This window comes from Aythya marila, assembly GCF_965140915.1.
Source record: "Aythya marila genome assembly, chromosome: 4".
NCBI classification, from domain to species: domain Eukaryota; kingdom Metazoa; phylum Chordata; class Aves; order Anseriformes; family Anatidae; genus Aythya; species Aythya marila.
In genome coordinates, this window is record NC_139045.1 from 46,928,451 (window position 1) to 46,947,513 (window position 19,063).

The window sequence follows — 19,063 nt, forward strand, 5'->3', positions numbered from 1 at the left end:
TAGCAATGGGATCAGGTTTTCTTTTGAAACCCTAGTTTCCTATTACCTGTGGGCATTATTGTGCATGCAAAGATGCAGTTTTCAAGAGCCGTGGTATGTGCCAGAGCAGATCAATGAAATACAGCAAAAACAGAAGCGAGCAAAACAAACAAAAAAAAGATGTATTGTGAACAAGGTGCTCTTTCTTTCCCTTAGCAATGCAAGTCTTGTGGTAATTCCAGGCAGATGGTCAACATTCAGCTTGCTGCCACGGATTTCAGGAAGCGGGGTCCAGCCCCTGCTTTGCCCCAGTCCCTTCTGTGCCCCAGTTTGCTGCTATCCTGACGAGGAACTGCGAGTGCAGCTAGTGCAAGGAGTAGGAAGCGATCAGACACGCAGATAACGGCTGATGTTCTCCAGCAGCGACTGCCAGCAAGAGGCCTTTGATCACAGGCTCTGGGGAGCCGGAGGGGCGTGCTAACCACTTTGCATTCAGCCTGCCCTGCGCACAGGCCTCTGAAGCAAGGCAGGGCACCAGCCCCATCAGAGACTGTGGTTGTGCAGGGTGGCAGGTGGGAGCCGGCAGAGTGCAGAGAAAACAAAGGGGAGAGAAAATACTGGCTGAAAGAGGAGGCTGTACACGGCCACGCCATCATTCCTGCTGCCTCTATCCAGCCACGAGAGCGCATCGCTCCCCTTTCAAGGAAGTGGGTAGCGTAATGAGAGCAATCATGGTTTTTACATCAAGTATTTGTAGGTCTTTAAGACATACCTGACATACACAGTTCTTGTACTAAGCTGCTCTCCACAGCCCTAAATACTCTCCTTTGTCACGGGCACCTTGGAACAAGTAGGACTGGTCCCTCCAAAGGGTTCTTAGGCAGCCACACGCACTGGAGGAGATCATCAGAAAGGCCCAGTTCAGTAACACAAAATCACTTCAACATCCCCAAAACTCTTGACTCTAACCCCAAGAAAACTGCTAACTTCACCCCAACTTACGGTTTCTCGACTGTGAGCTCTGAGCAACAAAAAACTTACCACAACTGATTTAAAAAACAAAAACCACACAAAACCTTCTGATAGATGCCCTAACAACTCCGGTCAGCTCAAGTTCTCCCTCTACACCACGCTCTCCTCAGTGATCTATGGGATTAAATCTAACCACTTCATAAGTTCAGGGAAAAACACAAGCTAGTTATGCACATTTTAATTATGTGTTCTCCTGCTCATGGACTGCATTCCAGGAGGCTTTTCCCTTCCTTCAGTATCCTGAATTGCCACATGCCTGCACACTGATCTAGTGCAGCTCGTGCACTCCCCGGATCGACGGGAGTGCGTGTGCCTTCCTGGATAACCTTTGCTATCAGTCCCAAGCAGGGGTAAGTCTCATGAGCCTTCCTTTCAACACACATCTGCACAATGGGAACTTAATCCGGCTTGAATCCGAGAGGCGGCTTCATCATTAGGCAACAGAGCTGGGTGCGGTAGGCCTGCGAGAAGGGTTCAGCAGACGAGGCCGTGCGGCTGTCCACCACGGGGTGTTTGTGCTCGGACCAGACCTGACTGGGTCCTGGCACACGAGCGTGCTTTTCAGGCTGGAAACTGTCCGTTCCCTCTGGATGTCACGGCGGAGGGCACTCTCACAGATGCGCCTGGCAGCTCCCAAAACGGCATGCCGCTGAGCGAAACCTCCATCTGGCTGGCTTTTGTGCAAGGCTAACTCACCCGGGAGAGGTGAAAAGAGAAAAAGCTGAAGATGCACAATGAACTGCTTGCAGGATATGAAAGAGGCAGACTCATTCGAGTGACATAAGCAAAATGCCTTAGGTTGTTCTTCTGCCAAAAATGCGGAGTCCGTTTTCAGTCAAAGCACAGAAAGTGACCGTCAGTTCAGGAAAGCAACGTGAACAAACAAAATAATGAACAAGCAAAACACGAACAACGTTCCACTTTTAACATGCTGAAAAAGAAAAAAACAACACCAACTGTATTAACATTTGCCACAGAAAGATCTGCAGAACTGAACAAGTTTTATTCCACCTCAGCCCATGATGGGTTGACCAACTGCTTAATTTGAACAGATAAGCAAGTGTCTGCACTATTGCTTCCATGTGCTTAGTGATGCATCTGTGAAGCTATTTTACGACCACTACATTAAGCAAAACTCTCAGAAAGACCATCAGAAGAACAAGCAGCACAGAAACAACGATCCATTTCCTTCTTTTTATTATAGCAAGCATTATTTTTTTAAATAAACAGAAGCAGTATTGAGTCACACTTCTTTCTCTTCCCCATTCAAGTAATCTTGAGTCTACTGGCATATGCCAAAGGCTCATGACTGAAATAATGTTTGCCCAAATGAGATAAATTTATGAAGACAACAGCCCAAACTGATTCCCACTGACTTCAGTGGGAACTGGGGGCGGCTCTTCACGTCAATAGTGCATACACTCAGTAAACCTGGCATCTTCACAGTAATGCCCCCTGAAATTTCATATTGCATGAGACTATTCTGGATCTGTCTTTGGAACTAAACATACTGCTAATTATTCCTCTTCCCACTTATTTTCCCAGTCTCTATTTCCCTTTAAAGCAAGCATTTTATTATCCCACCCAGTTCTCTCTAAGCAGCAAAATGTAAACAAGGAAAGGCCTCAGCCTTCCACCATGAACTAAAATCCTTCATGCTGCTTCAGAAAACAAGAGAACAAGTAAATTATTTCAAATTCCAATACAAATATTTCCACCATGGATAAACTTTTGCTTCTCTCTTTCTCTTCCCCCCCCACAACATCATAGAAATGTACATTAAAAGTCACTTTAACAACATCCTATCCAGGTAAAGTCCAATCCAACCAAGTCACCGATTCAAAGCTTTTTTTTTTTTTTTTTTTTTGTAGGTACCGTGTGTGAAAACATAGTCAAACAAATCCAGACATGGCAAGAAAACAATTCTGGCCTCAATTCTAGGTACCTATTCATGCAGTCCTCTTGAATACATTTAAGAGGAGAGTTTAGCCAATGTTTAAGTACACAACTGTTTTAAAATGCATACTGAGCATTTGCATTAATTGCCAGCAATAGTGACTGACAGGCGAAACAAATTCCAGTCTTTCATTCCTTTCAGATTTAAGATTGATGCGATCTAAATGTTTACCCAAAAATATAATATTCAAGACTTTAAACTACACATGGAGTGCTCCATGACATCAGAACCCAACCCAAAAGGTATCTAGCAAGCTGAAATCCAGTTTTTGCACATTTTAAACAAGATTGAGGGTCCCAAGTATTTAAATAAACTCGACAATAGCACCCCATCTCAAAATAAACAGGCATATTTGTAATTCAAGCTTTGTTCTTCATTTTCACACACACAGTTGACCACCACCAACACATCAGCACAGGTCGCATTCTCCAATTCAGTTTTGCTCACAAGTCAGTTGGAGGTAACACAAAGCATCTTAACATTTTGTAAACCATCACCTTCAATAGAGTTTACATGAAAAAATAAATACAACGTAGAAATAAATATCTTTGTAGTAAAAAATAAAGGTTTTGTATGTCAATAAATAGAACAATTTGGATTCTTCTTCCAAGACAGCCTGCTTGCTCTAGTAAAGGAGCTTTTTAGCAACTATGAGGGTGTTCTTCAGAAGCATTGCAACAGTCATAGGTCCCACCCCTCCTGGCACTGGAGTGATAAAGCCAGCTTTCTTCTTTACTTCTAAGAGAAAAGAGAGAGAGAAAAAAAAAGAAAAGGTATTGACTAAGAACGTGTCCATAAACGTTTTTCTCCTTCATTTGTCCACACACGCCTAACTGATATCAAACACAAAGGCCCATAACTTGGGACAGGACTGGAGAACACGGGAAAATGAGAATGCAGAAATCTTGTTACAACCATGGTAGTCTTGGGATACAGTCAGAGCTGTGAGGTAGTGTGAGGTAGTGCTGTTGATTTGAGTATTACTATCCAGGGGCTACTTGCAGGGCATAGCTTCACAATCTGCTTAAGCCAATCTACCTGCATAAGGCTGCCCTTTCCTCAAGGGAGGACACTCCTACCAAACCTCGGTGCTACCAGGACAGGACCGCCCCGGGAAGACGGCTCTGCACCTGCAGACCTTGATGCCACCTTCAATACTCCAAAGATCTCCTTCTGAAGGCCCAAAGCAAACCTATTCCTGAGGAGCTGCAAGAAGAGCAGGACGCTACCAAAACTGACAGCGAAGCACAAGCAAGTTGCCGCTTCTTTAGCCTCTTTTCCTCACTGCAGTTTGCAGCTTCTAACAAAGACATTGTACCATCATAACAAAGAGCTTCAGAAAAATGTAGAGGGAGAGAACAGTTTCCTGGCTGATTTGGTTTTTGCTTCCTAAGATGGATAAAGAGCAATAAATACAACTGTGCATGAGGAAAAACAGATGGCAGTGGCAAAATTCCCACTGCAATGGCAGCCATAAATACTCAGCTCCCTCAGAGAAGTTTTGTTTAAAATTTTATTTATTTATTTGTTTTAAAAAAGCACCACCACCAAACAGTGTTACTAGGGTGCCTATACTGAAGTGGAGGCACTGATTTTATTTAAGTCTCAAAGACAAAAATGAATTAGCTCCAACCACATAACATGTCAGACTAGCCAAAGTTAGCATATATCTCAAGCACTCGTGCTAGGAGATCAGTATGCCTGTATTTTTTTTTAAAGCATTTAAGGTAATACCCATCAAGTTCAACTCTTTGCACGAGGAATTAATATCATGTAGCAAAAAGTCCTGATGTATTTACTGTGCAAGATATAATGAACTGAAATTTCAGGTTACTTGGTAAGGAATTCTGTGCACCTGGCTGGGAATTCATTGCATGACAAACCCTAATGAGCAGTTATTTGCTAAAAATGGTTAGTCCAAATGGCATATTACTGAGTACTATGAAGTTTTTTTTCCAAATGCCATTGTGAACCCTAGCCCTTGCTTAGAAACAATTTCCTGGAAAGTCACATTCTCCCTGCTGTCACCACGTGTCTGAAATGAAGTGCGGAAAGAAGCTGCAAGCTTGCCACATAGATGCAGTCTGTGTTGAATCTGACTATTTGAAAAGCATCGTTTTTGACAGGGTGCACACACACACACAGAAAACACCAAGCAAGAGCAACCCCGAAGCTACAGCCATTTCATGTTGGAGATGAGGAGACATTTCTTCTCAGAAAGAGTGGTCGGGCGTTGGAATGGGCCCTCCAAGGAGGTGGTGGCATCACTGTCCCTGTGGGTGCTTAAGGAGAAGTTGGACGTGGTGCTGAGAGACATGGATTAGTGGGTGACACTGGTGGTAGAGGGATGGTTGGACCAGATGATCTTCTTGGAGGGCTTCTCCAACCTTAATGGTTCTGTGATATCCACTGAACCCACTGGGTAGCAGAATCTATACCTAACCCTGAGAAGCAATCAATAGATGGAAAATTTGGCAGCTTGATTTTGGAACAAGCAGTGTATCTTGCCTCTGCTTTAAGTGTACTTCTCTCCAAAGTACGCGGTGCTTCGCTGTTCTGAATAAAAAGCTCTTAGAAAAAAGAATTTGAAGAACTGGATATTATCTTCTTGAGCAAAATGTTTATTAAGACTTTCAGGGACGTTAAAGGGAATGAAAAACGCTATCTGAACTTCTCAACTCAGGGCCCTAACAACTGGATTCACAGAAGTTAGCGGCAAATATCTCACTGAACTGAAGAGCAGATTAAGCCTCGCTGAGGAGAGTTGCTAATTACATCTGAGAAGGTTTTAATTACTCTGCTGATTGGTACCACCAGATATACTATTAAAAAGTTGGAAAGCTAAACAAATTGCAATGTGAGTTGTTGGTGTTTTTTTTTTCCCAGTTATTCTTAGTATTTTCAAACACAAATAATTTGTCTTATTAGTTATACTATTTTGAGCTGCCTACTGTTTGAGATGGGTGTTTATGGTTAACACTGTTACTGCAAATTCCCAAGTCAATGTCATAATTATTGAAATGTACCCACATCTGAAGTGAACACCGTAACAATTAACATACAAACTGTTTTAGACATTTTACATTGAAATGAGCCCATTTCCATGGCAATGTTACACGTTTCTCTGTGGTGTTATTCAGAACACTCCTATCTTACTTACACAGAGGTGCAGTCCAGAGCTCAACTGTGCCTTACTGAAAGCAAGCCTTCTAATGAACATCATGGACAACATCCATCGCCTCTAGTGCTAGTAACTGTGCTCAGGAGTAAACACAGAGTATTCTGTTTTCACAAGTTGTTGGGGAATTTCTCTACCATACTCTGTCATTATGGAAATAGCTGTGGGTCAGCCTGGCAGAAGCCTTATTTTATATCAGCTAGAATACAAACACCTGGATATCTTATTCACAAAAGCTAACCCAGATTTTTAAATGAACAGGTGTCTAAGTTACAGACCTAACATCTGATAAATCTCCACTTCTACAGGTTAACATTCATCTGGTGAATGCAATTCTCCAAGACGAATGCCAGTGATCAAAGGGGGGAAAATAACCTGGTCCTTTCCTTGCGAAGTGTAGTTGGCCAGATGGTCCTAAAATAGCACTTTTAGTGTGACCACTGTCATGTCAGCACATCAGTTGCTGCACTGTTGCTTCCTTCAGAAGGTCTTGTTTCTGCTTCTCAGCAACAGCAGCACCTTGTCCCTAGCTTTACCTTGGCTTTCTGGAGATGCGTGCAGTTCTCCCAGCCGTTTCTCTGGCCATTTTGAAAATGTCAGTATACAAATTAGGTGCCTATGGGGGAGGAGCTGCTATTTTGCAGCTTCTTTAGAATCTGAAAATCTTCCTTTGATTCTTCAGAAGAAATGAAATGTAGATTATTTCCTTGAAAAACAGGATCCACTGCTTTGGAAACAGCCCTTCATTCCTACGTCCCTTTAAAGCTAAGAACATCAGACACCTAATAGGGTTAATCACACAAACCAAGGGCAAGTCTCAACCTGAATGCAATTCTGGGTCTTGTGCATCTGCATTAAGTGATGCAGAATAATTCCTGCCTAAGCATTGTTTCCACACAGCTTTATTAGTCCCTGTAAAGCTTCCCTGGGATCACTGCATCCCTGCAGCACTGCACAAGTGTAACTCACGTGCCCAGCACTGACAGTAGATACCCCATGCTCTGCTCTACACACATTTTGGGATTATTCACCATGCACCATGGGATACCATTCAGCTAATACACCCCCCATTTCTCACAATTCCTTCTTTTTGATATTATCCGCTAATGATCTCCAGCAGAAAATAATGCTGCATGGCTACTTTCAAATTCAGCTTATTAGCAGAGACAGTTGGATGGAATATTGCAATAGCCCTGGGATAATAAGCAGTGGCAGCAGAAATTCAAGATGCTAATGATGACTTCCTTAGACCCCTGCATGACATGCAGACTCCTCTGTGAGGGAGTACCCAAACTCTTCTATCCAAAAGGTTACTGCCAGCAGTCAGTGATTGCTCTGTCTGGCCTTCTGGCAGTCACAACCCAGTGCTAACATTCCCATCGAGCAAAACGTTCTGCCCGCAACCCTCCTTAGAAGCATCCACCCACTGCAACTAGTAGCCTACCCAACTATGAAAACAGGCAACATGCCACTATTTTGAAATGGAAGGAATTAAGATTCCAGAATTTGCAAAATAACGTGGTTTCTTGTATTAGCAAAGCATAACAGCAGGCAATGCTACCCCTGGTTTTTATCAAGGAGCAACGTGGTGACTGGATTATGAAGACTGGACTTGTAGTACTGGGACTTGTATTACCTGCAGAATGTCACTTCTTCAAAATGAACCGGAAAAAAAGCAGTAGCAAAAGCAGCTGGAACATCCACATTCTGTTTTCATGACCGCTGTTTGGATAAGCGGCACAGAGAGATATGTTGGAAAGGATTCAACAGTCGGTGAAGAAGCCTACAGCCTGGAAGGTAGCACAGCGAACGCAGAGTGGCAGCAAACAACCATCGAAGTGACTGCTGTCACAAGGCTGGGGCATCCCCATCCCACAAACCCTACCTGAAACAACTGCAGAGCCCCCACTTCCACCAAGGAACTGGCTTCAAATGTAAATCTTTCCTCTACCTGAACAAATCTCAGAAACTTGTCACCTCGCCCGATGGCTCAGTAGCAGTGAGTCCTGTAGCTCATCAGGACAGGACCCATTTCCCAGGTTTTTATTGAACTGATGTGCTTGCTCCACCTGGTAGTGTTACAGAAGCCTGCTCCATTCTCCTCCTTAACAATATTCAATACATCCTTTCCTTCGTTTTCCTGCAGTCACAGTGTTTGATCATCCCTCCTTGAAAGGGGATTTATAACACATGCCCACTGCTGTTCACTGTACTGCTGGTTTGTCAGGGTACTCCTCTCTGCTGTTCAGTACCAGAAACCTCTCCCTGCTCCTGGTTGGGCACCTCTTGCCCAAAATGTGTTATATTGCCTAGGCATTAGAGAACAATTCTCATTTATAAACTCCCCCGCTGATGTTCCAACATATCGCTTAGAAAGCTTTCTTAAATAAAAAGTTGTCTTCATAGATACACAATAAAGACTCAAAAACTGAGTATTAGCAGCTGCTTGTCAAAAATATGGGAAGAATCACACAGAAATGTAGCCAGCAAAAGCTGTTTTGCTCTTTAAGGACAATACACTACCTTTCTGTACACTTCAGCCTCACAGGCCTGTCCCAGTTCATTTTCAGATACTGTTAGTGATCATTTTTGACATGTTTTGCCCAACACCACAAAGACTTGTATACCACACGAACAGCACAATTCAGCACTAACACCACCTTTAATGAGCTGGAAAAGCTGCAGTGGCAATTTGTGTACCAAACCTCCTTCCTGGTTCTGTGACAAACCTCCAATGCCAGGGCACCGGGAGCCTTGGAAAAGGCCACTCTCAGGCAGGAGCTACCTGGGGGTGATGACAGCAAACCGAGGGAAGCCTTGCAGCTGCTTTTTGGGGCCCAGCTCAGGAAGCAGCTCTGAATGCTGTGCTTTTGGAAAATAGCCACTATCGCCTGGAAGGTCTGCTACCAGCCCCGGACAGGTAGCAGGGCAGGGAGGTGAGCAGCTCTTTGAGGCTCCTGTGTAACAAAGGTTAGCTCCTACATTGGTGTGCTGCCACCCTGCTCTACCAGTCACACCTGGAAACGGTGCTCCACCCAGAAGAGCTGTTTCAGTTAAATGCTCTGGGTAAGCTGCTGCTTTATTTCTCGTTCCTGGTCCTCACAGCCCTCCTCTCCCTTTAGCTTTAATGCTGTGGCAACAAAAGCCCTAAAAAATTGGGCCAGCTACACCCACACGAGCATTATCCTGTCCACAGAAACATGTGCCCCTTTCTATGACTGAAATTCACTGCTTAAAAGTAACTCAAGTGGCACTGCGATGATCTAAGGATGACACCGCTTCCCATCCTCCCTCGTGGTGGCTCACGGAAGTGCCAAGGCGACCCCTCCCTGGTCCAAATATTTTGGCAAGTTCTTCACATAAATAGGAGCACACTGAACATGCTGTGCTGGTGACTCGTGGAGAGATGCCCATGCAGTCTCGAACATCCCAGCAACATGGAGCTGGGTACCTTGGAGCTGCATGGGTGACCTCCACCTAAGTGCACAGTGTTTTCTTTCCTGCTCTTCTAGCTATCTTAGAACTGCACATGGAAGTGTTCTGGAAAAATTAAAATCTTTTTAATGTGAACAACTTGGAGCACAAAAATAAAGAGGATCTTGAGGGGAAAATCACAAGCCTTATTTAAAGACATCCCAAAACACAGCCCGGGATTTTTGCCCAGAATGAACAAGTAAGCCTGGAAAGTGCAAAGGGTCCGGATGCCACTACCACCAAGCCAGCCACCCGAGCAGCTGTAAACGTGATATTTAGGTGACTGTTAAATTGCTTTCAGCAGACTAAACCATCTTGTCGTTTCTTCTGATGTAGTGGAGTTTAAAGGACAGCCAGAGCGTGTCCCTTGGCTTCAGAGGGTGTACACACACACACACACACAGACAGCAGCAGGCAGTCCTCAGGCCACCGTGGGAAGTGCTGTCACCAGCAAGGTCTCCGGTTGCAGGTGACTGCATGCAGCTCAAGCTGCCTACAGCCCGAGTGGACATGACTTTAACACTTGCAGATTTTAGAACGTATTTCAGAACCGCAAAACTCATTTTCAATGGCTATCAAACTCTCTTGGCCTGTGGTAAGTTTTTTTTTTTTTTCTTCTTCTCTTCAGGTACTTCTTATACTGAATTTATGAATGCAGTTCATTAAAAAAATACAATTACTTTAAGTGTCATCCCCTTCTTGTTAGAGATCAACTCCTGTTTCAGACCTGCTCCCTAGATTAGAAGACAGCATCCAAGCATTGCTAAGACATTACAAAGGAATAAAAGCAGTTTCCATCCACCTCATCAAGTTTATTTCCTCTACCAGGGGTTTTTAGTCCGATGGCCTGGTTAAGTCAGCCACCCCCAACCATTTCTTACAAATGGAGTTTAACCCCTGACTTGCCAGTTAAATCTTTTTCATACCACCAAACCCCCACTCCCACCCCAAACATCTTTCTGCTTGAGGAAGGGGATGATGAGAGAATAGACACTGGTGGGCTACTTTACGTCAAACAGGTGGCATACATCATACCAGTTCGTGTGCTTGGCCTTAAACTGCAAAAATCATTTTCACTTAAGCTTAAATATAAGTTCAGTCAAGTGATCAACAGGAGGGAAAGGATAAAACGATTTAGTACATGAATACACTAGCTTGTTGCATTTCCTAACTGCCAGATCAGTGCTTGGCAAGGGTGACTTACTCTTTGGTATTTTGAACTGTATGCACAGGGATAGTTTTTTTTGTTGTTAGAGATTTAGTGAAACTTTCACCGATACTAATGAACCAACAACAATTTCCCTTTGGCAATGCACAGTGAAATGCTACTTGGAGCTGCAGTGGCATAATCCACGTTGAAGTTCCTCCCTCTTTTTTTGGATCTTCCCTCCCCCCAGGTAAAATCCTGAGAGCAACCCACAGCAGACATGACGAGACAGATACAGTGCATTGCTGAAACTCTGAATCATGGCATGGCCATTGAATCTAGACTCATTACATTCAGAAGGTCATACATTTAAAGAAAACAAACAAAAAGGACACGCTGTCAAGTTTCTGAAAGTCATATTGTTTTTCAAACATGCTAAAACAAACAAGCAGGAAAAAAACCCCTGGAACTCCTCTCTACTTCATTTTAGTTTATTTCTGTATACGGAAAACAACCTTTTAGTTGTGATGGCAAAAGCAGGGTAACAACTCAAAAAATTTTTCAAGGTGCACTCTAGAAAAATATTTCTAACAGAACTATTTTATACATCCAGCTATAAATTCCCAAATGCATGCTGAAACAATGACTTAGCTACACCCGTGCGGTTAATTTCATTGATTTTAGCAGACAGATATCATGTGTGATGAGTAAAATACGCAGGAACTAAGCAAGTGATGTAATTTGAAATACATACAGTGGGCTAGAAACATTCTGAATATAATTAAGCTTTGAGACATTATGCCAGCCAAGATGTTAATAACTATGAAAAAAACCCTGTGGGTGATTTTCATACTTATCAAAATAAGGAACTGTTGAGAACCATTAATAATGTGGGTAAATGCTGTCTAAGCTTCCCACACAACTCTGCCAATAAGCTTTAATTTTCGACTGCAACAATCCTGCTATTCCAGTCTGGAGCTTCTCCAGAGCAGAGATATTTAATCCAATTACATTGTGAACTTGCTCTGCAACACATTAAACATAAAAAGATCAATATGTAACATCACATATTATCTCAGTTAGGCTTGCCTGGACCAAGATTTTAAAGAGCCGAAGATGAACCCACCTTAAACTTTAGTATAAACGGTACCTCTGAAGGAGAGGTTAACGTTTTCAAAAAATTAAGTCTAAGTGTGAAAAGAGGCTTGAGAAATTGTAGTATCATAGTATTTGCTACGATCAGTGGGAAACCTTACACTTGTGAAACGGCAGAAACTGTGGGTTGTTTTTGTGCAGGGTTTGTGTGTGAGCATGCATGCATACTTCTGAGACGCTTTAAAGATTCTCAAAGGATAAAGAAGCCTGGAGACAAGCATCTCGCTAAAACTGCTGCCACCAAACATCCATAAGAACTCATCTGCATCTCTTAAAGGCTGCTCGTATATGTAATTAGAAGTAATGCTTGCTGTTAAATAACATATTTCTTAAGAGCAGGTACATGAACAAATTGCTTGTTTCTTATTTAAGAAAACAAACACACACTCCTTCAAGTGTTGTCTTATCTGGGACATGAGCTATTCAAAGTATTCATCATCAAAGAATCCCACCAACTTTATGTGAACCTATTGGATAAAAATATTAGTGTTTCACTGACCTTCAAAGTCCACATCCCCAACTAATTTGGTCTTTCCCGTAAGAGGATCATGGATATGATTGATGCCTACATCTATCACAGCTGCACCTTCTTTGACCATATCGGTTGTAATCAACTTCGGGATACCTGGAATCATCAAGGTATTTGATTAACACAGCCAGATAGTCTTAGATCATCAATTCCAAGTTATAGTAATGTGTGTATGCACGTTATGTATATTTACACCAAAAAATATAAATAAAAAGAAATCTTTCACTTAAACTTTTCTTGACATATCACACAGAGAACACAATTGGCTTCACACAGCCTGTAACTTTTAGACAAAAAGCTTGACAGCTGTTTATTCCGAGCGAATATTTTCAGATAAGCCTGTGGTCACAAATGTAGTCAACATGATCCCAGTGAACTATGTGCTTGCCGGTTTGTGGTGGCAAGTCACCTTCATAACTTTTCCAAAGAAAAAAAAGCTGGATGATAAAGGTGTTGCATGAGCTACAAGAAGTGTTTAGGGTTGTTGGAATTCCACCAGTCCAGAAATGTCAGGAACCTCTGAAGCAAACTATGTATGTTATCTTGGCAATGTTTTCTTTTGTCTTGGCTTTTTTTTTTTTTTTTTTAGCATCTGAGCATCTGTATTCGATTCATGCTACTCTTCTTGCCTTCTCTGACCGGTCACGTACTCCTTAGATGCAATGCTTTTCAGGCAGTTAATAAAATACTAAATACAAGCTACACAAAATGTTATTGTAAAAAAATTAAAAAAAAAAAAAGCATGGTGAGAGAATCTGATCTATGTCACCAGCTTATTTTTCATTACTCCAATATATAAATGAGGTAAACAACAGAAACAAACAAACAAAAGGGGCCAACTCAATTTACCCATAAGTGTCAGATCAGTCTGCAAGAGAAAAGCAACTGCCTTTCAAATAGAACTTCTTCTACCTGACCTCCTGAGTGAGAAAAGAAAAGCATACTGGATAGAATACTGGCCAGGTAATTGTACTCAGGTATAACTGGTAGGTAACAACAGGCTCTGGTGGTTCTTGATGAAAACCTAAGTGTGTGTGGAAAGAGTTCTACAAGGGCCAGGTGTTCATTTATAATGGCACTAACGTGACAGAAGAGAACACCTACTATTTAGTAGTGACACAAAATGCAAATGACCCAAAGCTGGAAAGAACTTGAAACAGATTAGCTTAGATTTCAAACACCGCTGGCAAAAAGGAGAAAAGCACCAAAAAACAGCTGACATTCAACAGCAAGAAAGGCAAGATACCATTCCTTTACATACGAATGATTACCCCTTGCAAAGGCAAGGCAGTCAGCAACTGGTTAGGTGGTCACTTTTCAACAAGAAAAATTTGAAATTAGATCAACTGAACCTGAACAGACAGTCACACTACTGCAAGACACGCAAAACTCCTGATCTCTTCAACAGACAACATCAGCTGGGACACCATATTCCTGCTGTGGATGCCAGCTTTCTCTGATCTGTCTGTCCATCTCTATGAGCACCAACAAGAACAATGAAGGTTATGAGGAAACATTGCCCCGAATGAACTTGCCTGATTTCATGGCAGCCTTCAAAAAACACAAAAAAGCTTTTTGGCACTAGGCTTCCCATCCCCACAAACAACCACAACCGATGTTATGCAAAAAAAAAAAAATTGTTCTTTGCTGCACTGTCCAGAATTTTTAAACCATAAGAACAGAGGAACAGGGGAGCAAGTAGCCCAAGAAGAGAACCATGTCTCTATCACAGGAAATGTTAAAAGCAGATTGAACAGGTATATCAAATATCCATCATAGTGCACCAGAAGTTAAGGCAGGGGCTTTCAAAAAACTTCCTTGCCCTACTTTTCTATGATTTGCAATTCTGCCACTTGGAACAGACTTCCCTGCTTGACCAAAGATGCCGGACCTCAACATCACATACCTTCATCAGCTCCAGGTGAGCTACATCTGGGTAATTTCCTGGGGTTTGACACTTCTATTGTAAAGAAACCCTAGCTAGCAGGGTACTGTGACAAGCCTCCGCAGAACTTCCACATATAACTCATTTTCTCAATGCATTTAAATTCCAAATATGTTGATATTCATTACAAAGATGTTTGATAGTCAGCACATATAAATGCTAAAAGGTCACTTAAAGTTCTGGACAAAAAACTTGAGGCAACAGCATATGTTCCCAGTCAGCACAGTTCATCTATCTGTATACATTGCAAGCAACACCAAAACAATTATTTAGGTGCTAGGACAAGAGAAGCACAACAATGACAACTTAATTGCCCACAGGATCTGAGCTGGGTCCTACTGAAGGGATAGCAAAACACTGTTTTCTACAGCAGCACTCCCAAACTGGAAGCGTCTTCCATTTCACAAAGAACTGCCACAACAGATTGCAAACAGCAGACAGCACTACACATTTACTTCAAGATGAATGTCACTGAACTTCCCAAGTGTTCTCAAGTAATAGGTAATGCTTTTCTAGCATACCAACAGCTCCACTGGATGCACACAAAAGACCTTTCTTTCAAGTACCAGGAGTTCAGGAGGAGCTCTCTTAATGAACAGCAATTTTAAGGCTGCCCTAGAACAGAAACACAAGCACTGCTTACCAACAGCAGCATCATGTGTGACCAGACATCTGAAAATTAATTCCTGGACAGACTCAGAACAAATGAACCACCTCTTCAAATGCTAAGGCAAATTACTATCTGAGACCTACGTCTAGTGCTATCTAGTGCTAAGTCAGTACACACTATCAGAGAGTCAAGACTACAAAGTCATCAGCCATCATCTGCATTACATTAGCCTATCACACCTTAAAGGCAACAGCTGCAATCTTTTTTGTGCATTTGCTTTAAATGACCTCCAAAATTTCTTTCCTGCTACACAGCCTCTAGCTTGGAATGAAAGGAAATTGCAAATTTCAAATAAGTTAAACTTTTACCCTGCTTCTTCAGTTATTCCTTCAGTTTTACGTTCTTTGAAGAACGGCTACCTTGGTAGTAGTATCTGCAAAGGGGGAATCTAAATTCCCTCTGCTGCCCTCCCCTTGAAATCAGCCTTCTCTCAGGAGGAAAAAAAAAAAAAAAAAAGAAGAAAGCACATCCATGTTTTTTGGGAGCACGGTGTTATTGGAGGCAACTGCTGGCAGACAAGGGCTATGGATTCATTTGAAGTGCTGGACGTCTGCCAGCAAGTCATTTGGCTACAAGCAACACAAGAACCTTCCTTTCCTTTCTCACTCCCCCATAGGACGCAAGCTTGAAACTCTGCTTTTAATGTTGAGCAAGCCAAGACCTCAAATTCTTTCCTATGCCGTTGATAAGATCTGGCTGCATCTACTTCATCGCTCTTATGCAATCAATCGCAAGCTGGCTGGTAATTGGATAATGCCTTCGTCTTATGGGGGTTAATGATCTGTGTGTGATAGGGATGGAAGCACATTAACGGAAGTTGCACAGTTACACCCTTTGTAAAATGGTTTGATAATAGGCCAAATACTTAATAGCAACAAATAAACTAACCCCCAAACCAAATGAGCAGATCTATTTACTTAAGCCTACTTTACATACCAAGTAGGGAGAGATAAGCGTTAGAGCAGCTATTCCTAAAATGCAGTGATTGAAGAATGTGGGAAAATCTTTCTTTACTAATTTTTGTCAAAAACAGTGAATCATGCTTTCAACAAAAAAAATAAACTCCTCCCTAATCCCAGTTTAGGTATAAAGACTGTAAGGTAGCTAAATCCTGAGGAAGTTAACCAGCGACTGGCTGAATAAAGCACCCTGGCAAATCAGCAATTCCCATGCAGGAGGCCCACAGATCATGTCCTGAGGGACAGTGCAAGTTTGCCCAGAAGAATTTCATCTGGCATTTGGCACCTCGGTTCCTTCTCTTCACCTTCTCTCCGAAGGTAGCAGGCAGGTGAGTTGTCTCTCCCAAGGCAGACTGGAAAGCCCAAAGAGCAGCAGCAGCAGATTACAGGAGACAAAGACTGCCTACTGCCTCCATCACTGCCCTGGAAACACTGCAACAGCTGCATGAGCACCATAAGTAAAGGTTTACTTAGTCTGTCAGTATGGGACTGGTGTGATAGCAACAGGAGCAGACACCATAGGATGTCTGCATAGGCAGGGACAATGGCTTATGAAGTCCGTAGTGGGATGCAAAGTGCCAGGTGTGCTTGGGAGGAAATACTACACTTTGGCTAGAAAGGCAAAAGGTGTGTGGCACAGAGTTGAGAAAGCTCCAGCTGGAAGCAGAGACAAAGATTTCAGGGAGGGAATGAAAATGAGAATTAAGGGAATGCCTCATGATGCAATGAGTTGGGAGGGGACGAGAGAGAAGGAATAAATTGCATCAATATTTACCATCACAGAAAGCTGGACAACCAGGGTACCAAGGATGGGAGCCAACAAGAAGCAGCCTCTGAAGATGGGCATTCCCAAACTCCAGAGTAAAGACAGAAGCACCTGGTGTGAACTGTTTGAGAACCATGAACGCAAGTGAACAGGAAACTCCTCAGAGACAGAGCACCATAACAGAATGAACACGCTTAGTGTCACAAGTCACCAAAAGGGGAGGCAGAGGGCAGGTGGCTCTTAGAGCATTATATGGGAAGAGGAGAACAGAAATCTTGCTCTTTTACACAGTGTATTGGATTTACGTGGCAAGAGTTTGGTAGCAGCAGGGCTGAAAGAGCAGCCTCGGTGAGGAGTTCAGAAGTTGCCCCAAGTTAGCTAAAAGCCAGTTCCAGCAGACTCTACAAGGGAGAGAAGGGAGCCGATGCTGGGCAGAGCTATGCCAATGAGCAACACTGGTTGGACTTCTATGAGAACGCAGGCAAGAAAGGAAACAAATGGCTGCACAACAGCAGCTGGGAAAGGGGATTGAGAAAAGATGTAAGAAACGAGATTGCAGGCACTGTGGTCAGTGAAGAAAGTGAGGATGAAGTGGAACACAAGTTCCTCAGCAGTTCCCCTGCATGGTGTACCATGGCAGAGCAGTTTTTTGTCCTTATCTCAACCCTTGAGCCCTTTTTCATCACATTGTCTTCCCTCTTCCCTTGTCTGGGAGAGAGAAGGCAGTTATGGTGGAGTTTAGTTAACTATTAGGGTGAAACCGACTCACAGAAAGCTTTCTTCCCTTCGCACATCTTGCATGGTGGTCTGTGACACTGTAAATGCTTCCTTTCTTGCACTGCTCACTACATCGGTCACATGTTTCGAGGGTTAAGCCCAGCACCATCCCAAAGACCCAATGCACAGAGTTCTCAAGAAGGGGAACATGGAGGGACACCCTTCCAAGGTGTCATCCTCCCCAGAGTTCTCTCTGGGGCAGGGCTGCATGCTGTTTGCACAATCTAGCCCTAGGTTTTTTCATCATTCAAAGCATATCTCATGTTGTGTAACAAGTGTTGTATCATGCTCTTCTTACAAATGACATGAGGAAAAATAATGTGAACAAACACAGCTGAATTGCTACTGAAATGTTTCACTACAAGCGTAACTGATGACAAAGCATTCAGCAGACAAAAAAACCTTCAACTATGATTAAATCAGAAGCAGTATATGTTGATATTACTAGTTTATTTCCAATTAGCAGACACATCATTATTTTTCATTCCGTGTGAGAATTCTGGTCTGACCCACAGTTGAGTAATCCCATGTGGGAGAACTGAGCTGTTTCTTGTTCCTGACCTGGCATGAGAAAGAGGTAGCGCAATTAAGCTCTGAAAAAAGGACATCTTGCTTCAACAGGAAGTGATGAGCTTTGGACATGTACCTATCTGTCCAAATCTGGAAAATAACTTCCCAGGACTTGGTCTTGAGAATGGTGAAGACAGAGGAAGGGAGGAGAAAAAGACAAAGACAGAATCTGTTTGTGGTCCTCCAAAGCAGTATCAGAGAAGGAAGATGTCATGAACTCCAAGGGGACACAGAATTTGACCAGAGGCTGTTTGGTTTTTTCCCTGCTTAATTTATATTTCAATTAATAAATACCAATCAAGTAAAAAAAAAAATAATAAAAAAGCTCAGAAGCACTGCTACTCGTTTCTTTCTTCTAGACAAGTCAAACTGAAAGTATTTCATTCTACATTGCTTTAAGAACATAGACACGGATCTTTCAGAGCCCTTCCTTTTGGCAATTACCATTCGTTTCCTCTTGACATGATAATTGTCAACATACCAACAAAAAAAATCAGCCATGAATAACATGCATATGTTACCAAAACTACCATTTAATTTGCCAAGGCTGTCCTTAATTCCAACAGCAAGAAAAAGATACCATTGTTTCGTGAATGCAGCCTCCAGCTGATTTAAAGAAACCCTCCTGTCAAAAGTTAGATGACTCACGGTTTTTGCACTGTACAGAGAATGTTTTAATTTACATAATTATACCTGTATAAACTATGCACTAACTGGTTCCCAGTCTTGAGTTCACTCTGAAGTCTCCCTAAGGGAAAGGTGTCACATGTGATGAGAAACAGTTTATGAGTCTGCAAATGTGAAGGGCAAGAACAAAGAGCCAGATCACTTGCCTTTCTTACAAGAAACCCTATGTACTGCAACACCCTCAGCAAGCATGAGCACCAAATATTTGGTAAAACAGGTGACATAGCTAGTAGTGCTA

The 19,063-nt window shown here is 42.5% G+C and overlaps 1 protein-coding gene across 1 annotated transcript in view; it reads right to left on the reverse strand.

The window, feature by feature from the left end:
* Window positions 1-2,122: 2,122 nt before the first annotated feature.
* The window catches only part of MTHFD2L (methylenetetrahydrofolate dehydrogenase (NADP+ dependent) 2 like), a gene marked incomplete at its 5' end in the record, with an annotated part of 36,461 nt that continues 19,520 nt past the window's right edge, over window positions 2,123-19,063 (reverse strand). The window contains 2 exons of the mRNA XM_082760297.1: window positions 2,123-3,706; window positions 12,422-12,547. Of these exons, the coding sequence (XP_082616423.1) occupies window positions 3,594-3,706; window positions 12,422-12,547 (239 nt within the window). The 3' untranslated portion in view covers window positions 2,123-3,593. The remainder of the gene's footprint in view (window positions 3,707-12,421; window positions 12,548-19,063) is intronic.